At 38.7% G+C, this 18506-nt stretch overlaps 1 protein-coding gene across 2 annotated transcripts in view; it reads right to left on the bottom strand.

Moving 5' to 3' along the window:
- vwa8 (von Willebrand factor A domain containing 8) overlaps window positions 1–18506 on the bottom strand; it is a 129446-nt gene that overhangs the window by 29806 nt on the left and 81134 nt on the right. For both annotated transcript variants that reach the window (XM_030427979.1, XM_030427980.1), the window contains exons 36-39: window positions 18407–18488; window positions 16107–16311; window positions 6959–7067; window positions 997–1153 (exon numbers count right to left, since the gene is read on the bottom strand). In XM_030427979.1, the coding sequence (XP_030283839.1) occupies window positions 997–1153; window positions 6959–7067; window positions 16107–16311; window positions 18407–18488 (553 nt within the window). The remainder of the gene's footprint in view (window positions 1–996; window positions 1154–6958; window positions 7068–16106; window positions 16312–18406; window positions 18489–18506) is intronic.

Below are 18506 nucleotides of genomic sequence, written 5' to 3' on the forward strand. Positions count from 1 at the left end.
CTGACCTAAAGTTAAAAAAACAAAGGATTGTGCAGACGCAGCAGTGAATAGCAAGGTAAAGAAAAAGCCTGACAGAGTTGGCCTGCGATATTAAGAAAATATATCACTCAAACTGGGCTATCCGAAGGCAGTTCTGTTGTGTGTGCTCACCTGCTGTGATGAAGAACAGTCAAGTACAGTGACAACTACTTGGAAGCAGAGTATCAGCATGTAGCTACAAGATTTTCTCGGGGCTTAGTGGGACACTGATAGACAGGCAGAGGACAGTGAGGAGGGAAACAGGAAAAGAGTGTCAAAGAAGACATTTTAGAAGCAAGTGAAATGACTACAAATAGCAAAAGAAGAGATAAAAAAAGAAAATGACAGAAGAGTCAGGGAGGTTGTTCTTCTTGGTGCAAAAGAGGCCAATGTATGAGAAGGGGCATGCAAGAAAGGGGGAGGACAAGGGGGATGGGGGAGAAAAGAAAGTTAAGAGAACGAGACTGTTTGAAGCGAAAGAGAACAGAGACACCCTTCATGGTTGAGCTGGTGAAAGGGCTGCCCTCTCAACCCTCCGTCCTGAAGCAAATGTGTGTGAGTATACACACGCACACACGCTAACGGGCACGCACGCACACGCGCACGCACACACACACACACACACACACACACACACACACACACACACACACACACACACACACACACACACACACACACACCAGCTGAAGAACTGCAGCCTGTGGTTGTTTGCCCAGGATGGAGCACCATACAGTACCTGGGATAGCTGACTGATGACCAAAACAAGGCCCATACACACACCTGTTCCCACATTACACACATAACACACTTCAGTTCTGGGTTGTTCCAAAGTGGAGAGAGACAGTCACTCAGACATTGTGGAGCTAACTCAATTAACATACAACTTCTTGGTTAAGAGTTGGCTACAATTCCTCATACTGAGCAGGCATTTTCAGCATGCGATCACTGGATTTTCCTGGATTTAAAGCAACCTACCTTTCTTTGAAGGCTTTTTCACCCATTTCACGTGCTGCCCTGCGCACCTCTTCTGGAACTGCATCTTTCTCAGCCTGGGATACCTGGTACACCTTGTGCCCTGCATCAAGCCGATAAGGGCCCCCTTTGCCACCCAGCCCTGCTGTGTCTCTGCCGCCTGCAGAGAAACATCTTATTAGGTATTACGGATGAATCAGAGTTTGTGCACTTTAGATAATCCATAACTTATATGAAACTACACATTCAAGACAGAGTAAAATGTCAGCTTTCACTTTACTGTGAACATAGCACATCATCTTAGATGATAAATGTTGAATTGGTTAAATAGTAGCACTGGTTACTATGGAGCCAGAATGGTGACTTTAAAATTTGGCATCCAAAAAAAAAATTGGCATTGAAAACAAAACCAGTACTGAAAAAAGAAACATTGTCACTGAAACATTTGTATTGAAAACAGTTGTATTGGCATTGAAACAAGTATTGGCACTGAAAAAAGAAAGTAATTCAAATAATTCAAATCCGAAAATCTTATCATTTTATTGGGATTTTTTTGTATTTTTCAATGACAATCTTCAGATTTTTTCTTCATGTCACTTTTTTTTCAGTGACAGATTTTTTTTTACAATGTCAGTTGTTTTTCAGTGTCACTGATTTTCAGTTTCAACTTTCTGTCACTGTTTTGGCGTCGAGAGGGAGGAGCCTGAGAAGAGGGGCAAGTAGAGCGTGGTTTGCATATCATTTGAGAAGGTAATGGCAGCAGCCTGCGGGAAGGCGGGGCTGGACGGCCCAGCCACAATACAGTTGTAGCCGGCCGTATGGAGCCAGAACAGTGACTTTATAAATTTGGCATCCAAAAAAAAAATTGGCATTGAGAACAAAACCAGCACTGAAAAAAGAAACATTGTCATTGAAACATTTGTATTGAAAACAGTTGTATTGGCATTGAAACAAGTATTGGCACTGAAAAAAGAAAGTAATTCAAATAATTCAAATCAGAAAACTCTTATCATTTTATTCTATTGGGATTTTTTTGTATTTTTCTACGACAATCTTCAGATTTTTTCTTCATGTCACTTTTTTTTCAGTGACATTTTTTTTACAATGTCAGTTTTTTTCAGTGTCACTGATTTTCAGTTTCAACTTTCTGTCACTGTTTTGGCGTCGAGAGGGAGGGGCCTGAGGGGAGGGGCAAGTAGAGCGTGGTTTGCATATCATTTGAGAAAATAATGGCAGCAGCCTGCGGGAAGGCGGGGCTGGACGGTCCAGCCATAAGATACCATGTACGATCCGTGTGCCGGCCGTCTCTGGGCAACACAGAGTCCAACTACCTTGCAGACTTTTCTTCAAGCTCTCTCCTGATGTGTCCAAGTCTCTGTGTAGCTGGTTCTGTCCCGGAGCTCCGGAGCTCCGGTCTCTATATGCATATGGAATGTGGTAGTAGTACTGGGGTGCCGAGCACGGAGCATTAGCCACAGTTAGCACAACAGTAGAACAGCCTGTTGCTCCGAGCCGGGGCTGCAGCGCCGACAGCAGCGCTCCGTCTGCTCCCGAGCTCTGTGCCACCGCACCGCTACCGGAGACCGGAGCTCTCCTATAAACTTAGTTCATGTGAATAATATCACTATTCCTACAATGACTCCTTTGAGTCGAAGCGAATAAACTCAACACGTCAGTATGCGGGTAAAGTCAGCTGTGATTGTGCTACTGTGGTTCATAGTAAAGTATAACAGACGGCTGTAATCAAGTAACAGACACATATTTTCATAACTGACTGACTTTTCTCCCAGCACTCTCCTTTATTGTCCGGTCTCTGTATGCGTGTGCAGCGGTGCGGTGTTACAGAACTCGGGGAGCAGACGGAGCGCTGCTGTCGGCGCTGCAGCCCCGGCTCGGAGCGACAGGCTGTTCTACTGTTGTGCTAACTGTGGCTAATGCTCCGTGCTCGGCACCCCGGTACTACTACCACACTCCATATGCATATAGAGACCGGAGCTCCGGAGCTCCGGGACAGAACCAGATACACAGAGACTTGGACACATCAGGAGAGAACTTGAAGAAAAGTCCGCGAGGTAGTTGGACTCTGTGTTTTTTTTTGGGTTTTTTTTTTATTTATTCATATGCACAATGATTAAAAAAAAACAGAATCATACTTCATAATACAAAGGCAAATATTTGTGCAGGAGAGGAAAAGAAGCCCAAAGGGCTTATATAAAATCCTCCCCCTCAATACAAAATCACTAAAAGAGATTAACTAATAAAAAAGAAAAGAAGAAAAAAAAGCAAAAAAAGGAAAGAAACATAGAAAAGACACAATAAACAAATAAACATAGAGTGAGAAATATCCATAAAATTACAAATTCAGTTCAGTTATACTAGACATGAGTATTATTTTGCCTGGATAGAAGATACCTCACCAGACTAGTCCTAAACATTTTGTAGGATGATATAAGCTTAAGAGACCTATCTAAAAGGTTCCAGAGTCGGGGTCCATGGAATTTTATAAAGGATTTATGCCTGGATGTACGACAAAGAGGTAAATGAAAATTCTTCAGACCTCTCACTGAATAAGAGTGAATATTTGATGATAACAAAAAAAACTTATGAAAAGTGCCTGGAATGTCTTGTTTGTGATGAATGAATTTAGACATAAACAGACATGTTTGAAACATATTAATAGAAAATATTGATAAAGTTTAAATTTGCTAAATAAGGGTGCTGATGGCGCTTGATTAGTGGAATTTGAAATCATTTTCAAGAATCTTTTTTGAATTGAGAATAGCTGATAAAGGTATGAGGAATATGAAGCACCCCAAACAATGTTACAGTATGTCAAATATGGATACATTAAGCTGTGATATAATGTCATAAGACAGGACTGATTAACTAAGGAAGAGACTCTTCTGATAATGCCATAGGACTTCATAATTTTTTTGCATACATGCTCAATATGGTTTCCCCAAGATAGTCTTTCATCAACTAATATACCAAGAAATTTTGCACAGGAGACTTGTTTGATTTCAATGTTATTAATTTGCAGCTTTGAGTCCTGCTTAGGAAGAGTTTTATTTTTGTTTCTAAAAAGTATATAATTTGATTTGTTTACATTCAAGGAAAGCTTGTTCATTTGAAACCATCTTGAGGCGTATTCCAGCGTGGTATTGGCATTTCTGATTAGACATCCAAAGTCAGGGTGAGACATGGCAAAGTAAGTATCATCCGCAAATAAAATGGGCAGAGAAGACTCAGACATTACAGCGAAATCATTAATAAAAATCAAAAACAGAAGGGGCCCAAGAATTGACCCTTGAGGCACACCATAGCATAATTCTGCTTTCTTAGATTCATGACCATTAATACAAACATATTGTTCTCTGTTACAAAGGTAATCACTAAACCATTTGATCACAACCTCTTGAAGACCATATCGGTGGAGTTTTAACAGAAGAATATCATGGTCAACTGTGTCAAACGCTTTTGAGAGATCCAAGAAAATACCAATAGCAAACATATTTTTGTCCAGAGCTGTAGAAATTTTATCAATAAGTTGCAAAAGAGCCATATATGTTGAGTGCTTTTTGCGAAAACCATATTGGTGTTTGTACAATATGTCATTATCATTGAGGTAACTCTTGTGTAAACTAACTTTTCCAGGACCTTGGAAAAGCATGGTAAGATAGAAATCGGTCTATAATTGTTAAAAACACTGGGTTCGCCTTCTTTAAAAAGAGGTAAGACCTTTGCCACTTTAAGATCACAAGGGACTACCCCAGTCTTTAGTGACACAGCAAAGACATGTGTTAAAGGTTTGCTAATAAAGGGAGCTACTTCCTTTAGGAGCTTAGCCTTGATTTCGTCGTGACCCCCTGCTGAATTATTAAGATTTACAATGATGTTGTTCACTTCATTAACTGTGGGTGGTTCGAAGTTTTGCAAGACAGGGAAGACACCAGTAATATTATCTGTAGGGCATTTATTAGATGGAGAAATTTTCTTGGCAAAGGTGCTACCAACATTTACAAAGAAATTATTAAATTCATTTGCTATGTCAGAGAGATTGGAGAATGTGGACTTGCCATCAGTAAATTGGGATGGAAATTTTGCAGGTGCCTTTTTCTTGTTTAATAGTTCACTAATAATATTCCATGTATTTTTTATGTTGTTAGTAGATTCTTTGAATTTGTCAGAATAGTATTTCTTCTTTGCCATACGAAGTAAATAAGTGAACTTGTTTCCATATTTTTTATATGTGTTAGAATTCTGTGGAGTTGGATTAGAAATAAACCTTTTATATAATCTGCTTTTCTTCCTTGAGGATTTTAAGAATCCAGTAGTGAACCAGGGTTTATTAAAACCATGTCTTTTATTGATTTTGAAGCATACAAGTGGAAAGCACTCATTAAATACGGTCTTGAACAGATGAAAAAAAGATTGATAGGCTTTGTTGGCATCCTGCTGATCATAAACATCATTCCAATTTACTATTTCAAGCATTTCTCTAAAGCGTTTGATGTTATCTTCATTACATTTGCGGAAACCTGTTCTGACATTGGGGGCCTTGTGTTTGAAACTATTACTTGTAGAGATATTGAATACAGGAAAGTGATCAGAAATGTCAGAATATAATATTCCTGAGTTTACTGGATAATCAAATGTATTAGTTATAATGTTATCAATAAGAGTGGCTGTTTTACAAGTCACTCTGGTTGGCTTGTCAATAAGAGGAAAAAAATAGGATGAATATAACACATTTAGAAAATTAACAGTAGAAGAATGGTTCTCAGTATTGATAAGATTGATGTTAAAATCTCCAAGCAAATAACAAAGTTTACCTTCCTTATTAATAACATCAAGTGAAGCTGTGAGTGTGTCATTAAAAGAATTAATTTCAGCATGAGGTGGACGATAAATACAACCAATTATGACATTTCTGCCACCAAAAACAGGGCAAGACATTAATTCCAGAAAGACAGATTCAACCTCAGTGTTGCCCAGAGACGGCCGGCACACGGATCGTACATAGTGTCTTATGGCTGGACCGTCCAGCCCCGCCTTCCCGCAGGCTGTCTGCTGCCATTACCTTCTCAAATGATATGAACCACGCTCTACTTGCCCCTCCCCTCAGGCCCCTCCCTCTTGACGCCAAAACAGTGACAGAAAGTTGAAACTGAAAATCAGTGACACTGAAAAAAACTGACATTGTAAAAAAATCTGTCACTGAAAAAAAAGTGACATGAAGAAAAAATCTGAAGATTGTCATTGAAAAATACAAAAAAATCCCAATAAAATAAAATGATAAGATTTTCGGATTTGAATTATTTCAATTAGTTTCTTTTTTCAGTGCCAATACTTGTTTCAATGCCAATACAACTGTTTTCAATACAAATGTTTCAATGACAATGTTTCCTTGTTCAGTACTGGTTTTGTTTTCAATGCCAATTTTTTTTTTGGATGCCAAATTTATAAAGTCACTGTTCTGGCTCCATACGGCCGGCTACAACTGTATTGTGGCTGGGCCGTCCAGCCCCGCCTTCCCGCAGGCTGCTGCCATTACCTTCTCAAATGATATGCAAACCATGCTTTACTTGCCCCTCCCCTCAGGCCCCTCCCTCTCGACGCCAAAACAGTGACAGAAAGTTGAAACTGAAAATCAGTGACACTGAAAAAAAACTGACATTGTAAAAAAAAATCTGTCACTGAAAAAAAAGTGACATGAAGAAAAAATCTGAAGATTGTCATTGAAAAATACAAAAAAATCCCAATAAAATGATAAGATTTTCGGATTTGAATTATTTGAATTACTTTCTTTTTTCAGTGCCAATACTTGTTTCAATGCCAATACAACTGTTTTCAATACAAATGTTTCAATGACAATGTTTCTTTTTTCAGTACTGGTTTTGTTTTCAATGCCAGTTTTTTTCTGGATGCCAAATTTTAAAGTTGCCGTTCTGGCTCCATAGGTTACCTGTGCCGCCCGCCCACTGGTTTCCCCCAACGTGAGGAGCGTTGTTGGGGTCGATCTTGCCATGTTTTGGGGCAGTGACATCCTGGCCGCTGTCCTTCTGGACGGTGATCTGAAATGAGAGGCGTGAGGGCCAGTTTTTAAACATTCAAAAAACAAATAAGTGCAGATTCTCGAACATCTGTGCAGGTGGCCTCGGAAGTGAGCTATGGACAACAAATGCCCTAGCTCATAAGGGGTGAAAGCATCAGTATTATTATTGTGACGTGTATATAGTCTGCTTTTCCTAGAACAATGTCTCATGGCTGTTCTTCCTATTGTACATTACAAGTTTGAAAATGATAACAAAACAAGTGCCGTAAAAAGTAACCAAAATTCATACGTAAAGAAATCATGTGAAAATATTACTTTATACTATGGGTCGCCCTATTATAGATCTGCTATTGAGCAATTTTTAGAACGTTTGTTATTTATTCATTTCATCTGATCTCTGATGAATTTAAAAATGTGCTACTTTGCAGACTTTGCATAATGCAGTAGAGCCAAAGTAAAAAGTACAATATTTGCCTCCAGAATGTAGTGGAGTGGCAGTATAAAGTAACAGAAAACCACCACTCCACCCAACAACCATTGGGCTTCACTATTTTTTTTAACTTTATTTTGATGCTAAATAAATTGCATCTGCATTTAACCTTTGAGATGCTAACGAGCTGCCACAACAAGCATTTATGCATTTGACACAAATTAAATATGCAGGCTACATATACAAAGTGTTTAACTAACCAGTTCTTTAATAACATTCCAAACCCCTCAGGAATCCAGTTTCATCAGAGAGGCTGCAGTAAGTGAGAATAACACAGTATTACAACATCTCCCAGGAGAAGCTCACAACCGTTGTAGTAACACACTCTGCCACTAACAAAGATACATTTAATTGTACTTTTTCCTTTTCTAAAGTCACACAAGTTCTCTTGGAACATCCTCTTTCTGTTAAACCCCCTGATGTATTAGTATGTGAGACGACCATCAAAACACTCAGCCATGTAGTACACAGTCAAAGCATCAACAGAATGAACTTTGTATTTTTAAGCTCTGAAGTTTTGGCAGGATGGACAGAATAGGTTCTGTCTCTCTCAGCAGGAGAGAGATGAGATGGAAGGAGTAGAGACACTGAGAGGTTGAAGCTTTGGATTCTTAGGTCCATCTCAATGGCACCTTCAGTGCCAAAATCAGCATGCTGGCTCTCATACTGAGGCAGGGCAACAGTCCAGAGTCTGGCACGCATGAAGGAGTGAGAGGGTGAGGGGTAGTTCAGTGGGATACTAAGTGTGTACCCTGCAGCTCAGCTGCAGTCTTACATAATGCTGGAATCTGAATGGTATCTGTGGGGTTTGTGAGGTTTTGTTTTATACTGTGAATGTGTGTGTGTGTGTGTGTGTGTGTGTGTGTGTGTGTGTGTGTGTGCGTGTGTTATCTTTTCTGCTCTTTATTGTTGCTTAGTTTGTCATGGCCTGTGCAGTTGAACAGAGACTTATCTAGTAGAAGCAGCAGTCCAGCTAAGAAAGACCCCTCCTCTCCCCCTACTGACCCTTTGTCCACACCTCCAACTGACACAGAGTGGAGCTCAGCTCAGGATCTGTTCTCACACCTACATGAAGCTGCTGCATCAGCAGAGCTCTCTATATTTAGTGCAGATTAGGAGTCTGAAACCATGTCAGATTACCAGGACAAGATAATATTCATCATAGGAACCAGCTCGTACGGTGGACCTACTGCAAGTTTCGCGATTTCTCAATTGGGTACAATACGTTCTTCACACTATACTTATAACATAAAAATCTTGAGCTTCATACAGAGTCAAACCACCAGATGTTCATACTGTGTTTCAGTCATTCTTCACACCTGAAATGGTGTGCAGAGGGGCACCTTGTTAAAAGGTGAAATGCTCATTTGCTTTTTCCAGAAGAAGAAGAAGCTAGCATCTTTAACCTCTCTAGCACAGCAAACATGAGTATTGGGAGTAAAAAAAATGCTTCTTTTTTTTAAAAATGCATTTTAATGTTAATTGGTTTTGACAACATATTTGATAGTTTAATACTTAGCTTGGTAAAGCAACAACAACATCTAATTTAAAAAAATTAACCCACACCCCAAATCATCATAGACAATATAAAAATACTAAAAAAAAACACAAAAACCTCCTGCATCCCAGGTCTGAGCTCACCAGAGGCCCGCTCCTCTTCACCTCCATGCAGATCTCAGACACTCTCTTGTCTGAGATCCAAACACCACCACCTGTGTCTGGACTCCATCAGTGCGGATCCAGTACCAAGCACAACTTCACTGCCACCTAATATGATGATGTCATGATGGCTAATTGCCAAAGACTATTCACAATTTTCATCTTTATTGTGCACATCAATAATAACTTGTTTACACATATCAAGTCTCTCTTGATTGAACTGCTCTTAATTTGAATTAAGCATCAACATATGTAGACTTATGAGTCCAACTGATTTATCACAGATGTACATCTATTCAATTTGATGCCACCCAATACAGCAGATCTGCTACATCTGCCAGTGGCCACATTTTACTGTGGGAACCATATTGTGAGGGGGTTTCTGGGGGTAAAGATAATCACTTAAGATTTTATAACATTATAACAGATTTTTTACAAACAAATATAAGTTAAAGTGCATTTCATGTATTGTACAATAATGCAGGGATGGATATTCTTTCTGTTAAAATCCAGAGCTGAATGGCTGACTTCTTCTTGTTATTGATTTAACTCATCACCATGAGAGCAAAAGCCTATTAAAAATCTGTTATCTAAAATTAATTAAAATTACAGATAGAGAGATAAAAATCACAGATAAAATGATTGTTTCCCCTTTATTTTATGAATGACAGACGATAAGTTTCTCTATTCCCCATTTTGAGTTCCACATTTTATGTTTAACCTTGAAGGTTTAACCTAGATTGAACATTTTCATTAAAAAAAAATCATATACTAACTTCACATTTTTAAATGATCATTTTAGAATTACATTGTCAACTTTTAATTTGAATTCAAATTTTATATCTGTGTTTATATACATAATATACCTGAGGTGGATGGGGAAACAAGAGATGGAGTAAGAGCTTGGCATGCTGTGCATTTCTCCACCTGTGTGTGATGAGCTCTTGCTAGATGTTTGGAAAGATTATGAAGAGGTGTTTCTAATATTCTTCCCCCTCGTGTTTTAGATGTGGATGAGAAAAGAAACCCCTCTTAGTATACTGTGAAACAATCAACACCACTGCAAACTACAACCTCAATAGTCAACACGAAGACAAATTAATAACTTCCTGACAGTGTCACCCAGAAAGGGGCATAAATATCCTGTAATGGTAGAACTAATGGCTAAGATGAATTGCATTAGAGTTTACAGGTATAATTAATAAACAAGTGTATGTCAGTCATGAAGCATTAACCTTAAATATAAGCTATCTAAAATGATCTAAAAACATGCTGCCATTGCATCGTCTGTCACCCAGACAGCACAAACTAGATTATTTTCCAACTGAAAGCCCACAATGTTCATATCCCGGTCAACTCCATTAACTCATTTAAGACATTATTTTAAAAAAGGCATTTGTTATTGCGTATCTTGTGTGTTTTAATAAAACATAATTTGTACAGTATAAGTTGATATGTCTTCAACAATACTATGAATGGTGTCAAAAATACAGTCAGTCAGTTTATAAGAAAAATACAGCCTGTAGTACGGTTGACACGATACCAGAATTTTAAAGTTTGATACAATACAAGGATAAACCAACAATACTCAATACTCTTTCAATGCCAAGGCAAAAAGAAAAACAAAGCTTAAGGGACCCAAAATAGGATTTTCTTCTTTTTATTTACAACCTGCACACAGTTGCTTTTGCACTATTGATACTGTTAAATGCACATATCGAATCATGGTGTCAAAAACCTTAGCTTGTAGAAGAGACGGCTCCTACAAATACACACAACATGATCACATCCTCTAAAGACCAGCTGTGTTGGCTGTGGAGATTACAGATCTACATGAGAAAAATCTTTACTGGCCATTCCCTGCATGACAATAACCACTGTGGAGATGTGGGGTGGGGTCTCAGACACAGGTAATTTAAAATGACAAAAACAATCTCACTGTTCCATGCAGCTGCAAACCAACAAATATGTGTATCAGTACAGCTTTCCATTACTCTAGTGTAAGTGAAGAGCCACAGGAAGTGTGTGCGTAAGTGTGTTTGTAGATGAACGAATGTTAACCTCAGTAACCAGAGAGAGCTTGGTGTCATAGCTCTGTGGTGAGGTAAAGGGTCAGAGGTCTGAGCCACTCATGGCACCAGAGCTCACCTTCAGGATCTCACCTTCACCATGTGACCGCTCTCTGAATACACAGTAATGCATATGTGTCTGTAAGCGTGAATCATTTATCATATAAGGCAAATAACAGCCACAGAACTTGAGCTTTGCTGCACACATGCCTGTCCCATGACGGGAAATGAATTGATACTCAGGAGTTTGGCTTCAAAGGCTTTGCTGTACTGGCTAGTCATATCAATCTGACTGAGTCTTTATGAATGTGATTACGATCACTCAATAAACACCACACACACTCTTCCCTACTTCCAACACAGCACCACTTCCGTCAGACCTGTCTGTGCATTTGCTGAGCCCTCATGCTCAGTTTAGGTGTCTCGGAAATCTGTCCATTAGAGAAGAAGTTGAGCCATTAGGAATCCAGTTTCCTGAACACTGGCTTGTTTCAGTAATCCACCCTGTCATCACACTGTATATAGATAAAACTCTCTTGCTGATGACAACACAACACATGAATGTGTCTTCAGTGGCCTCGTAATAGCCTCGCTTCTGGCATAGTCACAACCAGTAAAGGGGTGACTAATGCTCTACTTTTGGTTTTAGTAAAATGATGAGTGACGCTTTACAACATGTGTCCATTTTTGGGCTTTGAGTGGCTCGGTTCAGTTTCCTACTTTGCTTGTGAAAGAGGCAGTGCAGATACAGGACTGTGTGTGTGTGTGTGTGTGTCTGTGTGTGTGTGTGTGTGTGTGTGTGACATTACGATTTCCCAACAGGGATTCTGACAGCAGTACCATCAGTGTCACTTAACTACATGAATCACATAGCAGAAAAGTCACAGCCCTGCAATATGATAACTTGGCATCTGAGTCTGCTTATGCCCACCACATTAAAATCATAAAGGAAACACAATTTCTTAGAAACAAAGCTAAAAAAAAAAAAAAAATTGGTGGCCATTACATAAACCTATATAATTGCTAAAATTTAGACTGGAAAACAGAATGTGAAAAAAACACCTCAGGAACAAGCAGCTCCTCTCACTCAAGCTGTTCAGCAACTTAGTCCCTTTCAATTAAATTTCATCAAATTTCGTCTCTCTAAGCAGCAAGTTAAAGATGGCACCTTAACCCCGAGACAGGGAAACAGACAAACAGAAAGAAAGGAAGAGGAAGAGGGAGAGTGGGGCGGGTGGTGCAGTTGAGAAAACTTCATTTTTATGACTGTGGGAATCAATGTCTCTACCCCACCCTCCTCACTCAATGAGTTTTTTCCCCTCTCTCTTCTTTTCTTCACAGTGTCACTCACCCCCCTTCACTCAACTGCAGTCCACGCCTCGTCTTGTAGGATTAATAGCCTCATAAATTTCTGATTCTCCCCTTAGACGCCTAAAGACAGAGTGATTTAAGAGGGATGGCATCTGTGTGTGTGTGTGTGTGTGTGTGTGTGTGTGTGTGTGTGAGTGCATTTCTCTGAGCTAATGTGTGCTCATGCACTTGGGGGCTTGCTAGTGTGTGTTGGTATAAATTCATGGTTATACATTAATGTTTGATCATGTGCAAATGTCTTCAATGTGAATGTTCTACTGATTTCATGCCTGAGTATGACATATTCTTCAATTGTGTGAGTTTATGTATTCAAGATGGCCTACATGTACATGCAGCTGTGAAAGAACTAAAGTCTAACTATAATTTGTTGCTAGTAATCGGTGCACAGTATGAGAAAGTTACTGTTAACTACCGCTGTTTGATAGTGGCACAAGACTGCAGAGCAGTGCTGCAGACTTGGCTGTCAAAATAGCCATGTTGTACCAATGAGTTGGATACCTGCAAACACCTATGCAGCACCAGAAGCACCAGTTAAACTAAAGACGTGTTGTGTGTGCAGACGGATGATGACTGACTGATGTCTCCTATACATCGATGATGTCAACAGTGCTGTAATGGAACTATGTCAGACTGACAGTAAAGACAGATGAGTAGGGATGTCACGATTACTCGATTTCACAATTAATTGCGGTATTAAGCGCTACGATTAATTGATTGTAACGTTTCCTGAATACCGTCAGAAAATATTATGCCGGAACCATAGTTAAGGGCAACTCAAACGGAACAAAAACAAAGTTACGCAACACCCACGTGTTGCCGCCGGTTGCCGCGCCCACCTGTGTTGCTTTGTTTTGGTCCCTGCAAGTTGCAGAAGAGAGGCGTGCCTGTGGGGAAAATGGCAGAAGAGTTATTCCCCCCTGACGAAACATGTTAAATCAGCCGTGTGGGAATATTTTGGATACAGGAAGAACGACCAGGGTGTCGTTTTAGAGGACGGCTTGCCAGCGTGTAAATCATGTTATAAAAAAATTGCAGTCAAAGGAGGAAACACATCTAATATGTTTCACCATCTGCGGGACAACCACCCGACTTTGTATGCCAAAATAAAGGTAAATACACAGTAACATTAAAATACGTCAATATTTTCCTAACGTTGCATTGAATTAGTAAGAAATTAAATGTTAATGTGTCATTTGCAATTAATTGTGTACAAGTATGACACGGGTTCGCCTTTCAGTGCAGCGTGAGGTCGATCGCTTTTTTTTTTTGGTCGTCGGACAGTCTCACTGTCAGTGTGCAGTGACGTTCAGAAGAAAACGCCATGTAGTCAAGGTCCTCACTCAGTCAGTGAACATTTAGCTTACCTCCTTTTGCTTTCTCCCATCTGTGCATAAACGTTGGGCTTGTGCTTCCAGTTCGATCCAGTGCTTGTTCACTTGTGCTTCTAGTCCGTTTCATGTTTTACTAATTTGTTTATGTCATTGTAATTTAAACATAAAATAAATTAACCAAAATAATAGATACGTTTTATATGTGGCCACATAAAATTAGACAAATGATTCAAACGATTAAAAATAAACTTAAACATCTGGTATAGATGACAATTGATGACTTTAATAATTTAAACAATTCTCCTGGGGGATTTATGATTGGTCCTATATAAATAGATACTTAAATATACAAATACAAATACAATATTGTTTACAGAGCAGTGATGATTTTTGTTTAATTGCCATTTTTCTTGTACTTTTGGTTACTTGACTTTGTTGCTATATATTTTTGTTATGTTGGCATCAAAAGATAGCAATAAAGAAAACTTCAAGGAATGTTCATGTGATTTTACATATGAATAGAGTTGTGAAATCAATCAACGCATAATAATCGTGATTCTCGTAATATCGTGATAAATTCTCTGACAATAATCGTACTAAGGAAAACTGTAATCGTGACATCCCTATAGATGAGAGCAACTATTGAGTACTGAACACCAAACAGCCACGGACACCTGCATGTCCATGTCCAGAAATACATGAGTAAAGATGATGAGCAAGATCATTATGAAGGCAATGAGATCTACTCGTGTTTTTCCTCTGTTTGGATGATACACATGATTTCTGCTGATAAAACCTGTTAATCACCCCTGACATACTTGTTGGAAGATTTCTATTATTTCCTGACTTTTCTTTTTCATATGAGGTGTCCCACAGGTGAGGTGTGTAAACTTGTTGGTTAAGTGGCATATCTGAGAAGATATACATAGGAACTTTTACACAGGGATGTTTAAATACAGTAGTGCCACTGTTGTTTCCAGTGAGCTTACACAGAGCACAAGGAGGGTCTGTCTAAGTCCGACCTACAGTGGACTCAAGGTGCCCCATCAAAGGGGAGCAATGTAGGCCAGAAAGAAGTGCAGTGTATGCATTAAGGTGTGCAGGTGTATGGGAGTATGTGTGAAATAATGAATTGACTCTCAGTCAAAGGCAATGTGCTTACTTTTTGGTCCACTAGGCAGGTATGTATACATTCTCTTCAGATGATCTACCACATACATAATGATTACCTCTTTTCATGTGTTTTTGCAGGATATAATATTAGAAAATTGTGAAGAATGACACAGATAATGTTGTTTTACACTTTCCCTTTATCTATTCCTAAAAAATATTTTATAATATAATAAATTTAATAATACATTATTCCATGTCGATCATTATTTCAAAAACACAGAACATAATAATCAAATTGTGAATTTGTATCATTCAATATTCAACTATATATATATATATATATATATATATATATATATATATATATATATATATATATATATATATATATATATATATATATATATATATATATATATACACATGTATATACATACATACATACATACATATATAGATATATATATATATATACATACATATATATATATATATATATACATATACATATATACATATACATATATACATATATATATATATATATATGTGCACAAACCATCTGGAAGGCTTCATTATCTAAAGAATTTGTCTGCCTGTGTTGTGTATGTGGGCACCTTAACAAAGACTCCTCAGTATGCCAGTCTAAATGTTCTGAACCACACCAAAGGCCAGACCTATTGCATCATCTGCACAATGCTCATCCATTCATACACACCCAACCCGGGTACAGCTGGGTCATACATTTTGGGCCTGTAAACAGGCCTGTAAACATTCCATTTAGCTTATAATCAGAAATGTTTCAGCAGCTAATATATTCTGTCAGAGTGAGGCAAGTATGCAGACAATGAGATGAAATAGTGTTCACAGCAGTTATATTTAAAGCAGTACTGCCCCTCAGTGGTGTTGAGAGAAACTGCAGTCTGCAAGCATTTCACCAGATCACTCAACCCTCTCCGTGTCATAGTACATAGAAGCTTCTCCATGAACCCTTTAAGATTTCCAAAACAAAGTGTTGATGTTACCTGAATAGGTCTGCTATCCTCCGTCCCAATCATATTCCTCCATTCCATCAGTGATCGCTGCAGGGTGTCCAATCCTGTCTCCCAGAGACGGACGTACCCACCCATATCCACTGTGACCACGCCTCCAGTACCGAGGGGAGTCATCAGCACATCAGACTCTGAAATCTTGGACAACCAGCTGGTGTAAGGCGACACAGACATTGACCTGCCAATCAAAAATATGTAGGAAAGTGCAGACAGAGTGAATAAGAGAAATCATCCAAAGGGCATCACACAGGTATAATAATACCTTCCTCCAATGAGTAAATTGTTTTGTTAAAAAAGTTAGTCACGCCAGGGTGTTTCCTGGCTCAACATTCTGACCTTGATTAAGTGCGTCTGTTTGATTTTTACACTGAGAGGTGGCTCATTTTGGGTTTTTGAGACAATTTCTGTATTTCAGCATAAAGGCTGATATATACACATTTTATTCTACAGTGATACATGACACATTCAATGACACTGAAAATCATAGTCTAAAATAAGTCACTTTAGAAAAGTTTAAAAACACAATAGGTCATATCAGACCTACTCACCCAGGAACTCCCTGTTCATGTCACAGGGAAAATAATCCTGAAAATATACAGTAAAAATATATAATAGAAAGATTTAGAAGAAGTTTAATTATTATTTTTTTGAGCTCTGAAGCAAGAAGACACTCAAAGTTTTCTTGCAAGACCAAATAACTTCTGAATGTTATAGACCTATAGTAATACTAAACAGAATAAAAAATGTGGTTTCAATAAGATAACTTTTTGAAAATAATGAATTCTTCATTCAGGAAAAAAATATTTATTTTTATTGATTTTATTACTGTAACGTTACGCAACGCAAGGTTGCAAGGTCCCATGAACTAATTGGGATTTTCATTTTTTTAAATGAAAATATTGTTCAGGCTTTTTTTCATGAGGTGAAGTGAGAAAAATTCTGAAATCTGGGTGAGTTGGCATGGAATGACTCTGTGGTTAAAGCCCCTGTACAGACTTTTCATTTAGTGTTGATTTTGGCGGCCCCGGTGGACGAAAGCGGTGGTGTTTTGACGGAATGAAGACCGCATTTCCCATGAGCCCTAGCGTCCACTGTCGTGAAGACGTTTGTCTGGCCGGCGCGTGTAGATTTGTTTTGGAAACGTCGGGAAGAAGACGGGACTTGCTTTGAAAACTTTTTTTTTTAGCAGCTATCTACAGCGTGCATATGGATGAGGTAATGTGTCTATTTGTATTTCTATGTAATATAATATGCCGCCGGTGAAAAAAAGTAATGTTAAAACTTGTATCTAAGTTCTCTCTAAGTAATTGAATCATGCCTTGACCTGGACAAATGAGAATTTACACAGACATACATCTAAGTTCAGTAAGCCTACAACCAACAGTTTAGATAACTCGGTAGTAGAACTGTTTAGTTTAGTTGTCAACTTACCTTAGTAATATTTTATTGTCAGTGCAATAACCCAGCATTGGATATTTGGATCCATTTGGATATCGCTGCAGGTCGGCTGGGCTGATACACACAGCTGAAATGGATGCGTGATCTAAGACGTTTGTTGTCGTTTTTACGAGTGTAGTATCAAGAGCTAATCTAGTGGTAACGTTAGCCAGCTTTGTTGTAACAGTATAAATTCATGTATTGCTGTAAACTACGTCCCGCAATACATTTCATAAATGAAATAAAATTTACATACCTGTCTAGGAGGAATCGGGCAAATTCTGGATCCGACCCTCTCTTCAAGCCCCGCCACTCTCTCCATCTCTTGAAGGAATCGCCAATGTTTATCCGTGTTTTAGCCCTAGCTCGATCGGATTCCCTCTTGGCCTTTCGTTGGTCTTCGGTTCGAATTATTTTTCTTTTCATTGTCTCATTATCAACGTTTTAGCTCGGTTAGCACTGGCTAGTGTAGCAACAAAACAGATATGCTGAGTGTCATCAGTTCCGGTCTGACTGCCGTAAATCGTTTCGTCAGTTGTCCGACCTGACCAAGGCCTTTCAGAGGTATAGAATTAGACTACTTAGAAAAAGCATATCTTCACACTGATGGGCTCATTTGCTGTTGTAGGTAACAGAGACACATCAGCAGAAACCAGAGACTTTTGCATATCCAGTTAAAAACTCCGTACAGGGGCTTTAAACAATTAATAAGTCAATTTCTCAATGCAATGCTGTCTGTGACCATTAAATGGTGCTAGAGGGTGCAAAATGATCTTCTTCTAATTGTGCTGGAGAGGAAGAAACAGTAAAGTAAGAAACAGGCATGTTGTGTTCACCTTGGGACAGGAATATATTTGACTTTTTTGGAGTTAAGATCTGTTACTTCCAGGTAAGCCGCTGTCATTGGAGGTGTGACATCTGTGTGACAAACAAAGA

Source organism: Sparus aurata, chromosome 9 (assembly GCF_900880675.1).
Source record: "Sparus aurata chromosome 9, fSpaAur1.1, whole genome shotgun sequence".
Lineage (NCBI taxonomy): Eukaryota > Metazoa > Chordata > Actinopteri > Spariformes > Sparidae > Sparus > Sparus aurata.